The sequence below is a fragment of the Oncorhynchus clarkii genome, chromosome 15 (genome assembly GCF_045791955.1).
Source record: "Oncorhynchus clarkii lewisi isolate Uvic-CL-2024 chromosome 15, UVic_Ocla_1.0, whole genome shotgun sequence".
Lineage (NCBI taxonomy): Eukaryota > Metazoa > Chordata > Actinopteri > Salmoniformes > Salmonidae > Oncorhynchus > Oncorhynchus clarkii.
Window position 1 is genome coordinate 32527173 of NC_092161.1, and position 16952 is coordinate 32544124.

The following is a 16952-nucleotide window of genomic DNA, read 5'->3' on the forward strand; positions in this document are numbered from 1 at the left end:
AAACACCTCCAATTTCAGCATAACTATACGTACTGTAATTGCATGCATGCATTTTCAAGTCAGAAGTGGACTTTTTGGGGGGAATAAATCATTTACAGGTAATATCGGTGTATTATGACACGGCTATGTGTGGTTGTAAGTTATTTCAGATGTATTCATGGATTCAATGGGATCCTTTGGGCAAATGGCATATGCCTATAAAGTATCTGAAAAAAATCACATATGGGCCAACAACTGTCTTGGGATATCAAACAACAGTATGGTGGTAATGCGAAATGTGGGTTTCGGTACAGGTGCACATGTCAACATGGAGGATATCCTCCTTTAAGTGGTGGGTTTGCTCTGAAACACAAACTGACGATTTTGTTAAATGGAGTTTATGCACCCCATATTTATTGGCAACCCTACTTAATCATATAACTGTTGTACTGTATTACCACAGATCTATACAATAGGTTTAAGGAGTAGTCCTAGTAAATAAATAAAAAGTTACCAGCACAGCATACCCAGTGACTATACACTAGAATTAGCTTATTATCATTACCGAAATGAAGGTTCTAATTACCCAAACATTACGTGGTAATGACAAATGTGGGTTTCGGTACTGAGAGGCCCTTGGCTCAATCTGTAAATGATAGGAGACAGACATTACGAGACGTGCGAGCATTTGAAAACATCACTAAAGTCAATTTATGCCTCCATGTTGGTAAGGTAATGGTTCTCTGACTTTTTCCCAATTTGAGCTTTTTAGCTGTTTCGGTAATGAGAAGGCCAAGTGGGGTAAATGGGGGTGTTTGAGAATAAGAACCTCATTCTGAAGGCATATCAGCGAATAAATTAACTTATAATTAACTTAACTTGTGCTCACCTAAGGACTACTCCTCTAGATGATATATTATGGGGAAATAAAACGGTATTTTTAAAAGAACTGTAGTTTTTACAGGACCTTGAAAAATAATTGCGGTAATTAGACACGTCCAAAGACACTGTGTTTTTACATAATACATATTATAGTTTAATGTAAACTTGAAATACTAAACAATTTGGATTATTTATGGACAAACTACAGTAACATATTTTGTGTTGTATTCAAATAACTTAGGTTTTTCTAAAGCAAGATTGTATAAAATGACCTGATGATTTAAATCTGCCAAAAATTTTAAACTGATAGAAAATAAGACACTTTGCCAAAAACTTGAAATCTTACGTCTTGAGAATGACGATTGCACGTTTTGTAACAAAATCAGCTACAGACGTGTTTAAAACTGGTTTGATGAGAATCACCCAAATCAAATCAAATCAAATCAATAGCACTCATCAGAGCACTGTTGCAGCAGTTGGCATTTCCATTTATAGAAACCTGCACGGTGTGCTCAAATCAACTGTGGACTGAGAACAGTCCAACCAGTACATGTTCTGACTCAAGAGTTGCTCTCATTTTATACCCAATATTCCCATACCAGTACCAGATCTAAAATCTTTAACACAAAATACAGCTGGCACTATTAGCTTAGCTATAAAATAGCTTATGTAGCCAACATTTGTGAGTCTGTGTATATGTATACATCTTCGACAGTAAACTGTGTGTAATGTATGTGTAACAGAGTGTGGGTGAGAAATTACATATTGTATGCAAACCTGGGTTCAAATGATATTTGAAGTCATTTCAAATGCTTTCGCTGGGTTTAATTGAGCTTGCCTGGCGCAATGGAACCTATAGCATAGGCACAAAACTGCGACACCCACCCATCCGGAACCCAGCCATCCGGAACTACAGGCAGGCTCAATTTTAATTATAAAAGCATTTGAAAGAGTTCAAATGGTATTTGAACCCAGTTCTGGTTGTATGTTTTGCTGTTGTGGAAGATAAACCTCAACACAAAGACACACATATACCCTAAGTACATGGAACCTCCGGAGAGGAGGAAGATCAGTGGTGCTGAAATTAAATACGGTCTGTTTGTACTCATTGCATCTCCCTGACTGGCTAGATGATCCGATGCAAATGTCACAATGCATTATCTTAATTTGCTTGCCTTGAGAGGAAGGGAAAATTCACTCTGCTTTGCACATGGATCAAGGTGATGCTGAAGGGTCAACCAACTGTAGAGCAGGGACCCTAGTCGTTATTACAGATAGCCAGAGCCTGTGGTTAAGTGGTAACGCTCCCTGGCTCTAAAGGAATATATGCTTCTCCTCCTCTCACACACTTCAAATTTGACTTTAAGTGGTTGTAGTCAATTTTGTCGTCACTATGGATTTCACCTATCACTTAGCCTTGCTTAGCAAAGCTTCTAGTCACAGATCAGGTTGTCTGTAGATCAGGTTGTCTGTAGATCAGGTTGTCTGTATATCAGGTTGACACACACACACACACACACACAGACACACACACAGACACACAGACACACACACACACACACACACACACACACACACACACACACACACACACACACACACACACACACACACACACACACACACACACACACACACACACACACACACACACACACAGACCTTGAACCAAACGCCTTCAATGCTTTGCAGTTTCGCTATATGAAGTACGGACACACAGTGTTTGCACTTTGTGAATCCCAAAGTCGCCACGGCACACAGCGCCATCGGTGCAGTCTAATATAAAAGTAATTTGCAGTGGATGACAGTGTCTTGCACTCCAAGGCGGCATGTGGAAAATGTAATAGCCGACAATGCTCCTTCCAAGTAGGGATACAGCTAAACAAAGCAAGGAACACGAAGACAAAATAAACCCTTTTTGTGCCGGGGTCAATTTCTATTGATCTAGTGACATTGGATGTTGTGTGCAGAGATTAGATTGCATGATTTTGTCTACAGCGACTCCGATGCAAAATAAAGTTTATTGCAAATCGATGCAATTGAATACCCCCCCCCCCCCCCCCCCCTTCTCGTCTTTTCTTCTACTCCATTTAGGTTACAGTACAATAGTCTCAATCACTCTGTCTGCTCCTCAACAGGGGAGCTGAACTAAACATCTCAAAGATGACAGACACTTCAATAAGGAGCCGTGCTAAGCCGATAAGACCCAAGACACAACAAAGCGTAGACTGACTCGTCTGAAGAGAACGCCACTCAGTCTTTAGATATGTTTCCAAGAGACAGAGCGCAAGTAAAACTGAGCCGGGTTGAACTGGAACCCGAGACTGTGCAGCGCCATCGAAAGTGTGTGATGGAGGGGTGACGTCATGTCTCCTGTCTTTTCGTCTGCATTTGAACACAACGTCAGTCAGACACAGACAAACGTCTCCCGGCAACAGACACTCCAGAGATATTAACACCTGGAAATAAGAGCTTGAACAAACTCGTCCTCCCTCTCATCCGCCCTCTCATCCTCCTCAGTCTCATCCGTTTATTTCAGAGAAGTCATTACAATAAATGCTGTGGTCTCACACAGTTCCTAATATTCATTACTGCGTTTGTAATTTCCTATGGATGCACGCTTTTTCAAAATGCTTTTTCAAAATGGTTTTCTACAGTTGTTTACGCCTGTTATAAAAGGCTACGCTTAGAGTGGCCTGTAAAGCCAATTAGCTGGGAGAGGTTAGTGCTGAAGGTATTTGCTGCCCTCTGCTGTGACAGCCTGTAGTTGCAGATGCTTGTGATAGTCCTGTAGCCAGATGTCAACAGAGGATAATGATATTGGATGTTATAAATGTTGCATAAATGTGAATGAGACATGAAATTACATATCTAGTTTTGATTTGATTAATTTAAAACATTCATGAATTAAAGCATATATTTATTTTGGTAAAACCTAAATGCTGAAACTAACCTGAGCCAAACAATCAACTGTCTAACACTTTATTTTATTTAGTTCCACTGGATAGACTTCCGCTAGAGAGCGTGAACTGACTAGCCTAGTGAATCCATTTGTGCTATTACACTGTGTCAATTAAAAGGCTTCTCTGGTCCTTGCTGGAGGCACCAAACTATTGGTCACTTCCATGTGCCACCCATGACAGACAGCGGAAGAACATTAGAGAGAAAGAGAGAGAGAGAGAGAGAGAGAGAGAGAGAGAGAGAGAGAGAGAGAGAGAAAGTGACTGTGAGAGAGAGAGAGAGAGAGAGAGAGAGAAGGAAAGTGAGTAAGAGAGAGAGAGAGAGAGAGAGAGAGAAAGAGAGAGAAGGAAAGTGAGTGAGAGAGAGAGAGAGAGAGAGAGAGAGAGAGAAGGAAAGTGAGTGTGAGAGAGAGAGAGATCAAACCATACAACTGTACAACCCACACACGGAGTAGCGTCATCTGGAAAACAGGTTGACAGGGACATATGAAAGAGGGAGACATACTGTACACCGGAGTAATATCTAGAGAACGAAGTAATGCCAAGATCCTGGCGATCCAAATCGGCAAAAATGGAGATCCACATTTTCTTCCAGGACACCGGCCATTATGTTTCAACTGTGTTCTCTCTCCTGTTGTTTGAGGACATCCCTGGGCCTGTTTTGTGTCCTGTTCTCCTGTATCTACCCTGTTCAACAAGCACATTAGCTGCCGTGCTCCCATTAATGGAGCAGGAGAGGCCGTCTAATGCAATTACGCCGCATGCAGCACCGTCACTCATCCACGTAATTAGCACCAAATGTCCTGCAATCATACAAGCCAATTAGATTCCTGGTGCAGTTATATGATCATGGCCTGTATGTGGTATATTACCTGTACTTTACCTCTTTGCCACATTTGCAGCTTGAACGTTGGGCTTGCTTTCACATAATTATAACGTCTGGAAGGACAAACAGACCAAACAGACACACACACACACACACACACACACACACCCATCTTTACAGACGACAAAGAGACAGACAGAGAGACAAGCAGGCATGCAGGCAGACAAACAGAACGCACCTTTGTGGGCCAATTTCTGTAGGAGAGTCCTGAGGCGCTGTAGAGCAGAGGCGGAGGCATCGTAGGTGTACAGGTCCGCACCGGGTAACTCCAGGCACCTTCCAAACACTCCGTCTAGAAGGGAACACACGTACAGCATACACACACTGTCATCAAACAGATCATGTACTGCAGTGACAGACATATGAGGCGAATGGAGTTCTGGGAAAGGGTTAACTAACCTGTCAAAGCAATGACAACGGTACAGGGCTTTGGGATTGTTACTCAGAGGGTGAAACGTCATCTTTTACAACCTTCGTAGAAAAGCCGAAGTCGTGTGCTCCCTGCAGTTTCTTGTAAGCTCGAGTTCCTGTTTGGGAGCTAGTCGCTGACACTTTTTTGACGGCAGTGCGATAAGCACCAGGCCATCATTGGCGCTGAGACGTTATCAGGGACACTGTTATCTCCCTATCAGCAGGTCGCTTGCTTCGCCAAACGCAGGTTCCTAGGCAACCCACGGCGGAGCTCCTACCTGGACATTAATTCAATGGTTATCTGGACTGGGGGAGCATGCTGGGACGGCTGAGAGACTGGGGGTCAGGATACCGTGTGAGGAATATAAATGACCCAGCCACACGGCGTCTTTTCACAGTCAGGGAGAGAAAGAATATCCATGTGTCTCGTCTTCTTCAAAATCCCAAAATACATCAAACTCTAGTCAAAGCCGAACTCAAAGTTGAAAGCATTATGACTCATCATCTATGTGTGTGTGTGTGCGTGAGTGAGTGAGATAGACTAATGATGTGAACTTTGTGCTGCACCACAGGACAACCTGATCTACAGTCAGTGCTCATTTACTGTGCTTTGCCGGCAGTGGCAATTAATGACACCATGGCTTGACTGACACCCTACACTGCCATGCCTGCTCAAATCCGTTTATATTTACATGCATTTATTTATTTAACATTTGCTTATTTACACATGCCATTTATCCGTTTATTTTCTAGGTTTCAGAAGCAGGTGCGCTGTCATCACTCAACCTATCACGAGAGCTTAACCAATCTTAGTTCTGCTTCTTTGCATTAATAAATGAACTGACTAGGTTAATCCTACCCACCAATAGTCACTCTCTTTCAGCCGCAGCTCACGTGATAACTTTGTAATTACAGGCCTGTGCTCAACGTCGAGTGGCTGATAATTACAATGATAATAATGCCGTCGACCTCAGCTACTAATTTCAATCGTCTTTGAAATGAAAAGGCAGTGTTTCCCTGCGTTGCTCCTGAAGCCGGTGACCCCTGTAATGACGGCTCTCTGCGGCGGCAAGCCTTTCGAAGGGAAAATGAACATAAACAACACACGAAGACAGTGCATTTTATTTTTCGCACCCCGCATATACAAGCTGACAGAATAGGTTCACGCCTAGTTATGCAGAGCAACTGTACGTGTGAACGACAACAGGAAATAAGGATAAAAAAATATATAAGTGAGACGAGGAAAGGGGGAAACAAAGAATGCTCAAGAAAAGACACATTTGATGTTGAGAATCATGACTATGGTTACCATGATTATGTGAAGCCTTTTATTTCAGTTTTACAAAATGAGTTTATAACAATGTAATAGAGATGACATAACTGATGAACAGACGACAGTGACATAACAAGCGACAGGCGACTGACTGACTGTCTTATATTTGCTATTTTTGTGCTCCTTCACCAGTTTCCATGACAACTGCCACAGTTAATGTGTTGTTTCCTCCACAGTTGACAGGACATTCCCAGCAGACATCAGACATAATCCCGCACACACACACACACACACACACACACACACACACACACACACACACAGTAAACCCCAAGGCATTTTTTAACTCAAATACTTATATTAAGATTAACTGAAAATCAAGTAAAAGTAATTATTACTTAAAATGTTTAGGTGGTACTGACTTTTTAAAGTTATGATAACAATTTACTTTTTTCCCCAGCATGCTCTACTGCAGGTTGATTTAAAAAAATATGTTTCTGCATGTACATTGAGTGATTGATTGATTAAACCTTATGCTTTTTAAACTAATCCATTCATTTAGTTTGATGTTTTTGCACCCGTTACTGAAATGGTTGTTCCAGTTTAAATGTATCAAACTCATTCCATGGAGGACCGAGCGCCTGTGGGTATTCGCTCCTCCCTTGAACCTGATTGATAAACGAAGGTCTTAATTGAAAGGAAAAAAACGAAAACTGTTAGATATCCTGACTCTAGCTGGATGCAATTAGGAATTAAACATCACTTTGCAAACCAGCATAATGTGATTGCAGGTTGGGTTGCCAGGTTTTCCAGAAATCCCGCTAGGAATATTGGAAGATTCCTGGAAAATCCTTCAAACGGGAAAAGTCTGTGCTATGTTCAGCAATTATCCTTGTCTTGTAAACAGCCAATAGAGAATTATGTGGTGGGGACGGCATCTAATCCAGAGATGCTAAATCAAGTCTCCCCAGGCCGATACAGCATTACAAAATGCAGAGATTATTTGTTGCTTAGCCACTTTACAGTGAATGCGATGGACCACATCAAACTTTGCCAGGAGGACTACACATGCTTTGATGGATTGGCTCTTCCTTAATGTGTGTATTTTGTATTTAATGTGTGCATTTTTTCGTTGTGTGTGTATTGGTCTGTGCTCACTTGTGATCGAGAACTAGGTCTCAATGAGATTTCCCTAAAGACAGAAACAAAAGAAGGGGAAAAAAAAGCATTATGGAGACTAAGTTATGGATAGATCTAAGTTGATAACATGCGGACTTTCCCATGTATTTCAATTTTACTCATGAACGAGCTGGAACATCTTTTTTTTTGTTGGCCACATGGAGAGTTGAACAAACAGAAGACAACATGCAGAACTGCAGAGTCTATAAAGGCGCATTGTATGGGCTCCTGACCAATTCTTCAATTTTGTGGTGGGCTTTTTGCGCTGGTCGCAATGTTTTTTTGTACATAATGGTTCCAGCATTGTTTCCCCATGACAAAAAAGAGCTTCTGGACATCAGAACAGCGATCACTAATATTTTGTATTTATTTTTATTCCCGATTTTTCAGGAGGGGCTGCAGCACCCTCAGCACCCCTACTTCTCGTGGCTATGCATACTGCTCACCCCGGGCCAGGCCCTAATCGTCGAGGCTCAGAAAAGAAAAAGGCAAGAGAGTGTAAGAGAGGCTGATCTATGGGAACCCTGGCGGAAAAACTAAGTCGGCGAGTACATAAATCGCCTTCACCCTCCATTTTATTGCCGAACATACAAACACCGGAGAACAAACTGGACAGGCTCTATTCGAGACTATCCTATCAACGGGACCTGAAGAACTGTAATGTGCTATGTTTCATGGAGTCTGTTGAACAAGGACATGGATAATATACTAGCTGATTTTTCTATGCCTTGGCAAGACAGAACGGCAGCATCGGGTAAAGTCAAGGGAGGAGGTGTGTGTCTCTTTGTTAACAACAGCCGGTGCACAATCTCTAATATAAAGAAAGTCTCGAGGTTCTACTCGCCTGAGTTAGAATACCTCATGATAAGCTGTAGACCACACTATTTACCAAGAGAGTTTTCAACTATATTTTTCGTATCTGTCTATTTACCACCACAAACTGATGTTGGCACTAAGACCGCAGTCAACGAGCTGTATAGGGCCATAAGCAAACAGGAAAACACTCATCCAGAGGCGGCGCTGCTAGTGGCCATAGATTTTTATGCAGGAAAATTAAAAACCGCCTTAGTTAAGTTCTACCAGCATGTCACGTGGCAATTAGAGATGAAAAAAAACTCTAGATCACCTTTACTCCACACACAGAAACGCCCTGCATTTGGGAAATCTGACCATAACTCTATCTTCCTGATTCCTGCTTACAAAGCTATATCTGAAACAGGAAGTACCAGTGAAGCGCTCAATACGGAAGTGGTCCGATAAAGCGGATGCTAAGCTACAGGACTGTTTCGCTTGAGCGGACATGAATATGTTCCGGGGATTCATCCAATGGCATTGAGGAGTTTACCACATCAGTCACCGGCTTCCTTAATAAGTGCATCGACGACATCGTCCCCACAGGGACCATACGTAATATCCCAACCAGAAGCCATGGATTACAGGCAACATCCGCATTGAGCTAAGCTAGAGCTGCTGCTTTAAAGGAGCGGCACACTAATCCGGACGCTTATAAAATATCCTGATATGCCACCAGCTCAACCTCTCCCTGACACAGTCTGTAATACCTACATGTTTCAAGCAGATCACCATAGTACCTGTACTCCTAGGTAACCTATCTAAATGACTATAGCCCCGTAGCACTTGAATCTGTAGCCGTCAAATGCTTTGAAAGGCTAGTCATGGCTCATATCAACACCATTACCCAGACACCCCAGTCTTTCTAAGGTCTTCAAAAGCCAAGTTAACAAACAGATTACCGACCATTTCGAATCCCACCGTACCTTCTCCGCTATGCAATGTGGTTTCAAGGCTGGTCATGGGTGCACCTTAGCCACGCTCAAGGTCCTAAACGACATCATAACTGCCATCGATAAGAGACATTACTGTGCAGCCATATTCATCGACCTGGCCAAGCCTTTCAACTCTGTCTATCACCACATTCTTATCGGCAGACTCGACAGCCTTGATTTCTCGAATGATTGACTCAACTGGTTTACCAACTACTTCTCTGATAGAGTTCAGTGTGTCGGAGGGCCTGTTGTCCGGACCTCTGGCAGTCTCTATGGGTGTGCCACAGGGTTCAATTCTCAGGCCGACTCTTCTCTGTATACATCAATGATGTTGCTCTTGCTGCTGGTGATTCTCTGATCCACCTCTACGCAGACGACACCATTCTGTATACTTCTGGCCCCTCTTTGGACACTGTGTTAATTAACCTCCAGACGAGCTTCAATGCCATACAACTCTCCTTCCGTGACCTCCAACTGCTCTTAAACGCAAGTTAAACTAAATGCAAAAAAAAAAAAAACACCCTGGACCTACTCCAATTCGCAAACTGCCTCAACAGAGCCGCAGATTACGCAATATCAATTGCACTCCACACTGCCCTTTCCCACATGGACAAGAGGAACACCTATGTGAGAATGCTGTTCATTGACTAAAGCTCAGTGTTCAACACCATACTGCCCTCCAAGCTCATCACTAAGCTAAAGACCCTGGGACTGAACACCTCCCTCTGCAACTGGACCCTGGACTTCCTGACAGGGCGCCCCCAGGTGATGAGGGTAGGCAAAAATGCATCCGCCATGCTGACCCTTAACACGCGGGCCCATCAGGGGTGCATACTTAGTCCCCTCCTTTACTCCCGGTTCACTCACGACTGCATGGCCACACATAACTTCAACACCATCATAAAGTTTGCAGATGTGATGACGGTGGTAGGCTTGATCTCCGATGACAATGAGACAGCCTATGGGGTTGTAAGAGGTCAGCCTATAGAGGTCAGAAACCTGGCAGTGTGGTACCAGAACAACAACATCTCCCTCAACGTCAGCAAGACAAAGGAGCTGAACTCGTGGACTATAGGAAATCGAGGGCCGAGCACGCCCCCCTTCACATTAATGGGACTCTAGTGGAGCGGGTCGAAAGCTTCAAGCCTCAGGAGAGAGCATATTAACTGTCTGCATCACCGCTTGGTGTGGCAACTTCTTGGCATCTGACCGCAAGGCAAGACAGAGGGTAGTGTGTACAGCCTGGTACATTACTGGGGCTGAGTTCCCTGCCATCCAGAACCTCTATACCAGGCGGTGTCAGAGGAAGGTCCTAAAAAGACTCCAGCCACCCAAGTCATAGACTGCTCTGCAATCGCACGGCAAGCGGTACCGATGCACCAAGTCTGGAACCAACATGACCCTGAAGAGCTTCTACCCCCAAGCCTTAAGACTATCTGCACTGACCCTTTTTCATACTAACATTTTTGTCTCATCTCATCACATACGCTGCTGCTACCGTTTTATTATCTGTCACATTATTCCTAGTTATATGTATTGTATAAATGTACCTCAATTACCTCGTAATTCTGCACATCAACTCGGTACTGGTACCCCGTGTATGTAGCCACGTTTTAAATGACGTGGAATAAAGATAAAACACCAGGTAAAAATCCCAGCTGTTTTTTGGTCTTGGTCGGCTACTGACCAAGACCAGACGGGGAGCACATATTACACAGGTTTTAAGGCCTCGGCACTGGCTGCCTGTGAGTTTTAGAATACATTTTAAGATGGGTTTTTAAACTAATTGGTTGTTAAATGAATCCACGATGGTGTACCCCAATACATGTCAGGTCCCTCAGGTCCTCCGGCACTGGACTTTTTAACTACCCCAAAGCGTAAGACCAAGAGGCATGGAGAGGCAGCCTTTAGTTACCATGCCCCCAGCCTCTGGAATATCCTTTTAGCTTCGCATTCCTTCAGGTGCTTTTGAGTCGTTCAATTTGTATTCTTATTCTTTTGTTTTTGATCATCTTACGTTAGTTGTGTAGTAAATACTTCAGTTTTATTTTCATTGTTTTCATTCGTTTTTTCCCCCTGTAACGCACATTGTGTTCCATGTCTGAAACGTGCTGTATAAATAAAGCTGGATTTGATTTGATTTGATCATTGCCCATTGTGAATTTATTATTAACTTTATTATTATGTGTTTTACTTTTCTAGTATCTCTCTAATTTCTTTCGCTCTGCATTATTGGGAAGGACCCATAGGTAAGCCTTTCACTGTTAGTCTACACATGTTGTTTACAAAGCATGTGACAAATAGTTGATTTGAGACATTTATAACAAAAAATGTTCAGGACAAAGAGGTAACATGTCTCAAAATGACAGGGGCAAGGGCCACAACAACATGAGGTGTTTGAACAAACCATTGGGTTCTGAGCTCAAACACTGATCAAGGCTACAGGAGCTTTCAGCTGGCAACAAATCAATATATGTGTCCACACATTACATGCATGAGCATTGGTAAAGCCCAACAGTGGGCTAACCGTAATCAGTAGAAATTAATCTCAATCAAGCAAATTGAAAATTTAATTATGTTAAACATACAACAATAACTAATCCATTTAATTCAACTGGAAAAGAAGAGGCTAAATATAGATAGAATCTCTGTAGCTCTGTATTGTAAAGCCATCCTTTGCGTCTCAAATGGCACCCTATTCCCTATATAGTGCACTACTTTTGACCAAAATGAATGCACTATATAAAGAATAATGTGCATTTGGGACACATACATAGAGTTGTTTTGAATGTGTGTGAAGGTGGAATGTTGATTGACATATATAGGTCGTTATCACTAAAACGTCACAATACGGTGCAGAGCACTCGATTTGGCTGCTGGGGTGCAAGGAGACGCCGCAGGTCTGCTAAAACCATTGACAACAACGTGCCGTTTTGATGGGATGGTTTAGTAAATGTTTTGTTTTAATATCATCACCTCTTCAAGAGCATAGTCAGAACTATACATTTACGATTATTCCGCATTTAGCTCTAATCAAATCAGTTTATTTGTCACGTGCGCCGAATACAACAGGTGTAAAACTTACAGTTAAATGCTTACTTACAGGCTCTAACCAATGGTGCCAAAAAAAGGTGTGTGTGTGTGTGTGTGTGTGTGTGTGTGTGTGTGTGTGTGTGTGTGTGTGTGTGTGTGTGTGTGTGTGTGTGTGTATGTGTAGGTAGGTAAGTAAGTAAAGAAATAAAACAACAGTAGAAAGACATTTGAAAAAAGAGTAGCAAGGCTATATACAGACACCTGTTAGTCAGGCTTATTGAGGTAGTATGTACATGTAGGTATCGTTAAAGTTACTGTGCATATATGATGAACAGAGAGTAGCAGAAGCGTAGAAAGTGGTGTTGGCACGTGGTGGGACACAATGCAGATAGCCCGGTTAGCCAATGTGCGGGAGCACTGGTTGGTCGGGCCAATTTAGGTAGTATGCACATGAATGTATAGTTAAAGTGACTAAACATCTAAGATAAACAGAGAGTAGCAGCAGCGTAAAAGAGGGGTTGGGAGGGGGGCACACAATGCAAATATTCCAGGTAACCATTGGTTCAGGAGTCTTATGGCTTGGGGGTAAAAACTGTTGAGAAGGCTTTTTGCCCTAGACTTGGCACTCCGGTACCACTTGTCATGTGGTAGTAGAGAGAACAGTCTATGACTGAGGTGGCTGGGGTCTTTGACAATTTTTAGGTCCTTCCTCTGACACCGCCTGGTGTAGAGGTCCTGGATGGCAGGCAGCTTTGCCCCAGTGATGTACTGGGCCGTACGCACTACCCTCTGAAGTGCCTTGCAGTTGGAGGCCGAGCAATTGCCGTACCAGGCAGTGATGCAACCGGTCAGGATGCTCTCAATGTTGCAGCTGTAGAACCTTTTGAGAATCTCAGGACCCATGCCAAATCTTTTTAGTTTCCTGAGGGGGAATAGGCTTTGTCGTGCCCTCTTCACGACTGCCTTGGTGTGTTTGGATCAATCTAGTTCATTGTTGAAGTGGACACCAAGGAATTTGAAGCTCTCAACCTGCTCCACTACAGCCCCGTCGATGAGAATGGGGATGTGCTCGGTGCTCCTTTTCCTGTAGTCCACAATCATCTCCTTAGTCGTGGTTACATTGAGGGATAGGTTGTTATTCTGGCACCACCCGGCCAGGTCTCTGACCTCCTCCCTATAGGCTGTCTCGTCATTGTCGGTGATCAGGCCTACCACTGTTGTGTTGTCAGCAAACTTAATGATGGTGTTGTGTCTGGCCATGCAGTTGTGGGTGAACAGTCGTGGGTGAACAGGGAGTACAGGAGGGGACGGAGCACGCACCCCTGGGGAGCTCCAGCGTTGAGGATCAGCATGGCAGATGTGTTTCTACCTACCCTCACCACCTGGGGGCAGCCTGTCAGGAAGTCCAGGATCCAGTTGCAGTGGGAGGTGTTTAGTCCCAGGATCCTTAGCTTGGTGATGAGCTTTGAGGGTACTATGGTGTTGAATGCTGAGCTGTAGTCAATGAACAGCATTCTCACATAGGTGTTCCTTTTGTCCAGGTGGGGAAGGGCAGTGTGGAGTGCAATAGAGATTGCATCATCTGTGGATCTGTTTGGGCGGTATGCAAATTGGAGTGGGTCTAGGGTTTCTGGGATAATGGTGTTGATGTGAGCCATTACCAGCCTTTCAAAGCACTTCATGGCTACGAACGTGAGTGCTACGGGTCTGTAGTCATTTAGGCAGGTTGCCTTTGTGTTCTTGGGCACAGGGACTATGGTGGTCTGCTTGAAGCATGTTGGTATTACAGACTCAATCAGGGACATGTTGAAAATGTCAGTGAAGACACCTGCCAGTTGGTCAGCACATGCCCGGAGCACACGTCCTGGTAATCCGTCTGGCCCCGCAGCCTAGTGTATGTTGACCTGTTTAAAGGTCTTACTCACGTCGGCTACGGAGAGCGTGATCACACAGTCGTCCGGAACAGCTGATGCTCTCATGCATGCCTCAGTGTTGCTTGCCTCGAAGCGAGCATAGAAGTGATTTATCTCGTCTGGTAGGCCCGTGTCACTGGGCAGCTCGCAGCTGTGATTCCCTTTGTAGTCTGTAATAGTTTGCAAGCCCTGCCACATCCGACGAGAGTCGGAGCCGGTGTAGTATGATTCAATCTTAGCCCTGTATTGACGCTTTGCCTGTTTGATGGTTCGTCGCAGGGCATAGCGGGATTTCTTGTAAGCTTCCGGGTTAGAGTCCCGCACCTTGAAAGCGGCAGCTCTACCCTTTAGCTCAGTGCGAATGTTGCCTGTAATGGCTTCTGGTTGTGGTATCGTCGTCACTGTGGGGACAACGTCCTCAATGCACTTATTGATAAAGCCAGTGACTGATATGGTGTATTCCTCAATGTCATCGGAAGAATCCCGGAACATATTCCAGTCTGTGATAGCAAAGCTCATACTCTATCAAGTGCTTATCATGCTTTTCATGATCAGTAAAAATCAATTGATCATGTGGTTTCAGATACGTGAGGGTAGCCGATCCATTTGGCATGTAGCTAGCTAGCTAACGTGTCATTTAGCTTGCTTCATCAGAGGTTAGGCTTTTGGAAAGAGCTTGACATTGGAAAGTCCTTGTCCTGGTAAAGTTGTCAGTCAGACTAGTGTCCTCACCACTACGGATGGCAAGCAAATATAGCCATCTACTTTATCTCCTGAAAGTTAGCTTGTTAACTAGCCATATGGATGCGATCTGTTATTAGCTATTTGACATGGTCCATCAATCAATGTAGGCTATCATGTCTGTCAGCAGCAATCGGGATTAAACACTCAAAGTTGAAAAGGGGATAGTGTTTGCTAACTTCGCTAGGTAGGTACGTTGGTTGGAATACATTAGGTCTACTTACCACATTATGTTTAGCCAACTGTACAAACTTTCTACTGGTAGCTTGCAAAGTAAACATTATCAGCTAACAGTACATCGGCAATTGCCCCCTTCTCCTGCTTGACAGGCAGATCCCACAAAGGATGGGAAATTAACTAAAACCACTCATACTTGTCAGGTATGGTTCACTTTTATTTTATATCACTCAAATATCCAATTAATGGGTGCCAATACTGAGAGCAATCGTGAGACTACCCTTTGAATTTACATGACCAATTATTGATGTTTACTGATCATGAAAGCATGCAGTTACTTGCTGTATTACGCTGATGAGAGACCTAGAGGTAAATGTGCACAATCGTTTTGCATGGAATAATCGAAAATCTGTATTTCTGACTATGCTCTTTAAAACGTGATGGCATTACAACCAAATAGTTCATATTTATTTAAAAATGATTTAAAAACGCCACGCAGTTGTCAATGATTTTAGCGGAGCTTGGGGTCTCCATCCCCCCAACAGGCAAATCATACACTCTGCACCTTATTGTGATGTTTTATTGACAATGACCTATAACTGGCTTATCTGCTAAATGTAAAGAATTCTCAATCCAGACATTCCATCCTTTCCCCATTGTGACAGACAAATTGCTTTACCGGTTGTGGGATTCTAACTGTAAGCACTGATGCTTTAGGACAGTGGTCACCAAACGGTCGATCGTGATCGACTGGTCGATTACCAAGGGATTCCTAGTTGATCGTGAAACATTTATTTTTATTTATTTATTCATTGTACTTTTTACCCCGTTTTCTCCCCAATTGGTAGTTACAGTCTTGTCCCATCGCTGCAACTCCCATACGGACTCAGCGTGCATGAGCACGGCCCGCCACAAGAGTTGCTAGAGCGCGATGGGACAAGGACAAACCCTCCCCTAACCCAGATGACGCTGAGCCAATTGTGCGTCGCCTCATGGGTCTCCCGGTCGTGACAGAGCCCGGGATCGAACTAGGATCTTTAGCACCTATACCTGTACCATGTCAGATTGAGAGTTGAAATGTATTACATTTTGAGTTTGCATCCCAATATTACACTTTACATACATCACAGAAGACTGAAATATAACAAAACCGTTTGACATAGAAACACCGAAATGTCCATGTTCTAAAACGAATATGTTAATTATGAAATTATGAAAAATATGAATAACATTCCACCCTTGAGGCCACAAGGTCATTTGATTGCAAGAAAGGGCTACTAGAAACAGGTTGACCTGGGGGGCGCATCAAGCACATAACCATATGCTTCTCACACAAGTATCTGGCGTAAAGGCGATGTTCGTTTTCTTCGTTATTAAGTGCTCACCAGAAACAGACACCTGGATACAAAACATCTTGCACTCAAAAAATATGGAATCTCTTTTCCTGTGAGCTTTCATTTGCCATTCACAATGAGGAAAAGGCACCGATGATTCCCCCTATCTTCTGATGTCTCTAGTTAATGGAGACACTAAGAGTTTCAAAGAAAATTCTCAGCCATGGAAAAGGGGCCACATCCTGGTGAGGGGTGTGAAATGAGTTCTTTATAGAAATCTCCCTCCTGTGTCACTGACCGCCATGCCAGCAGCTAAACTGAATGAGAAACAGAGTAAGGTTGAACCAGCCTAAAATAATCCAGGTTAGTTCTTCAGGGACCGAGAGAGGAGAACAAG

The 16952-nt window shown here is 43.5% G+C and overlaps 1 protein-coding gene across 1 annotated transcript in view; it reads right to left on the reverse strand.

Annotated features, from left to right (window-relative positions):
* The window catches only part of LOC139367219 (protein tyrosine phosphatase receptor type N2), a 264778-nt gene that overhangs the window by 202494 nt on the left and 45332 nt on the right, over positions 1-16952 (reverse strand). Inside the window, exon 3 of the mRNA XM_071105432.1 lies at positions 4886-4999. Coding sequence (XP_070961533.1) covers positions 4886-4999 — 114 coding nt within the window. The remainder of the gene's footprint in view (positions 1-4885; positions 5000-16952) is intronic.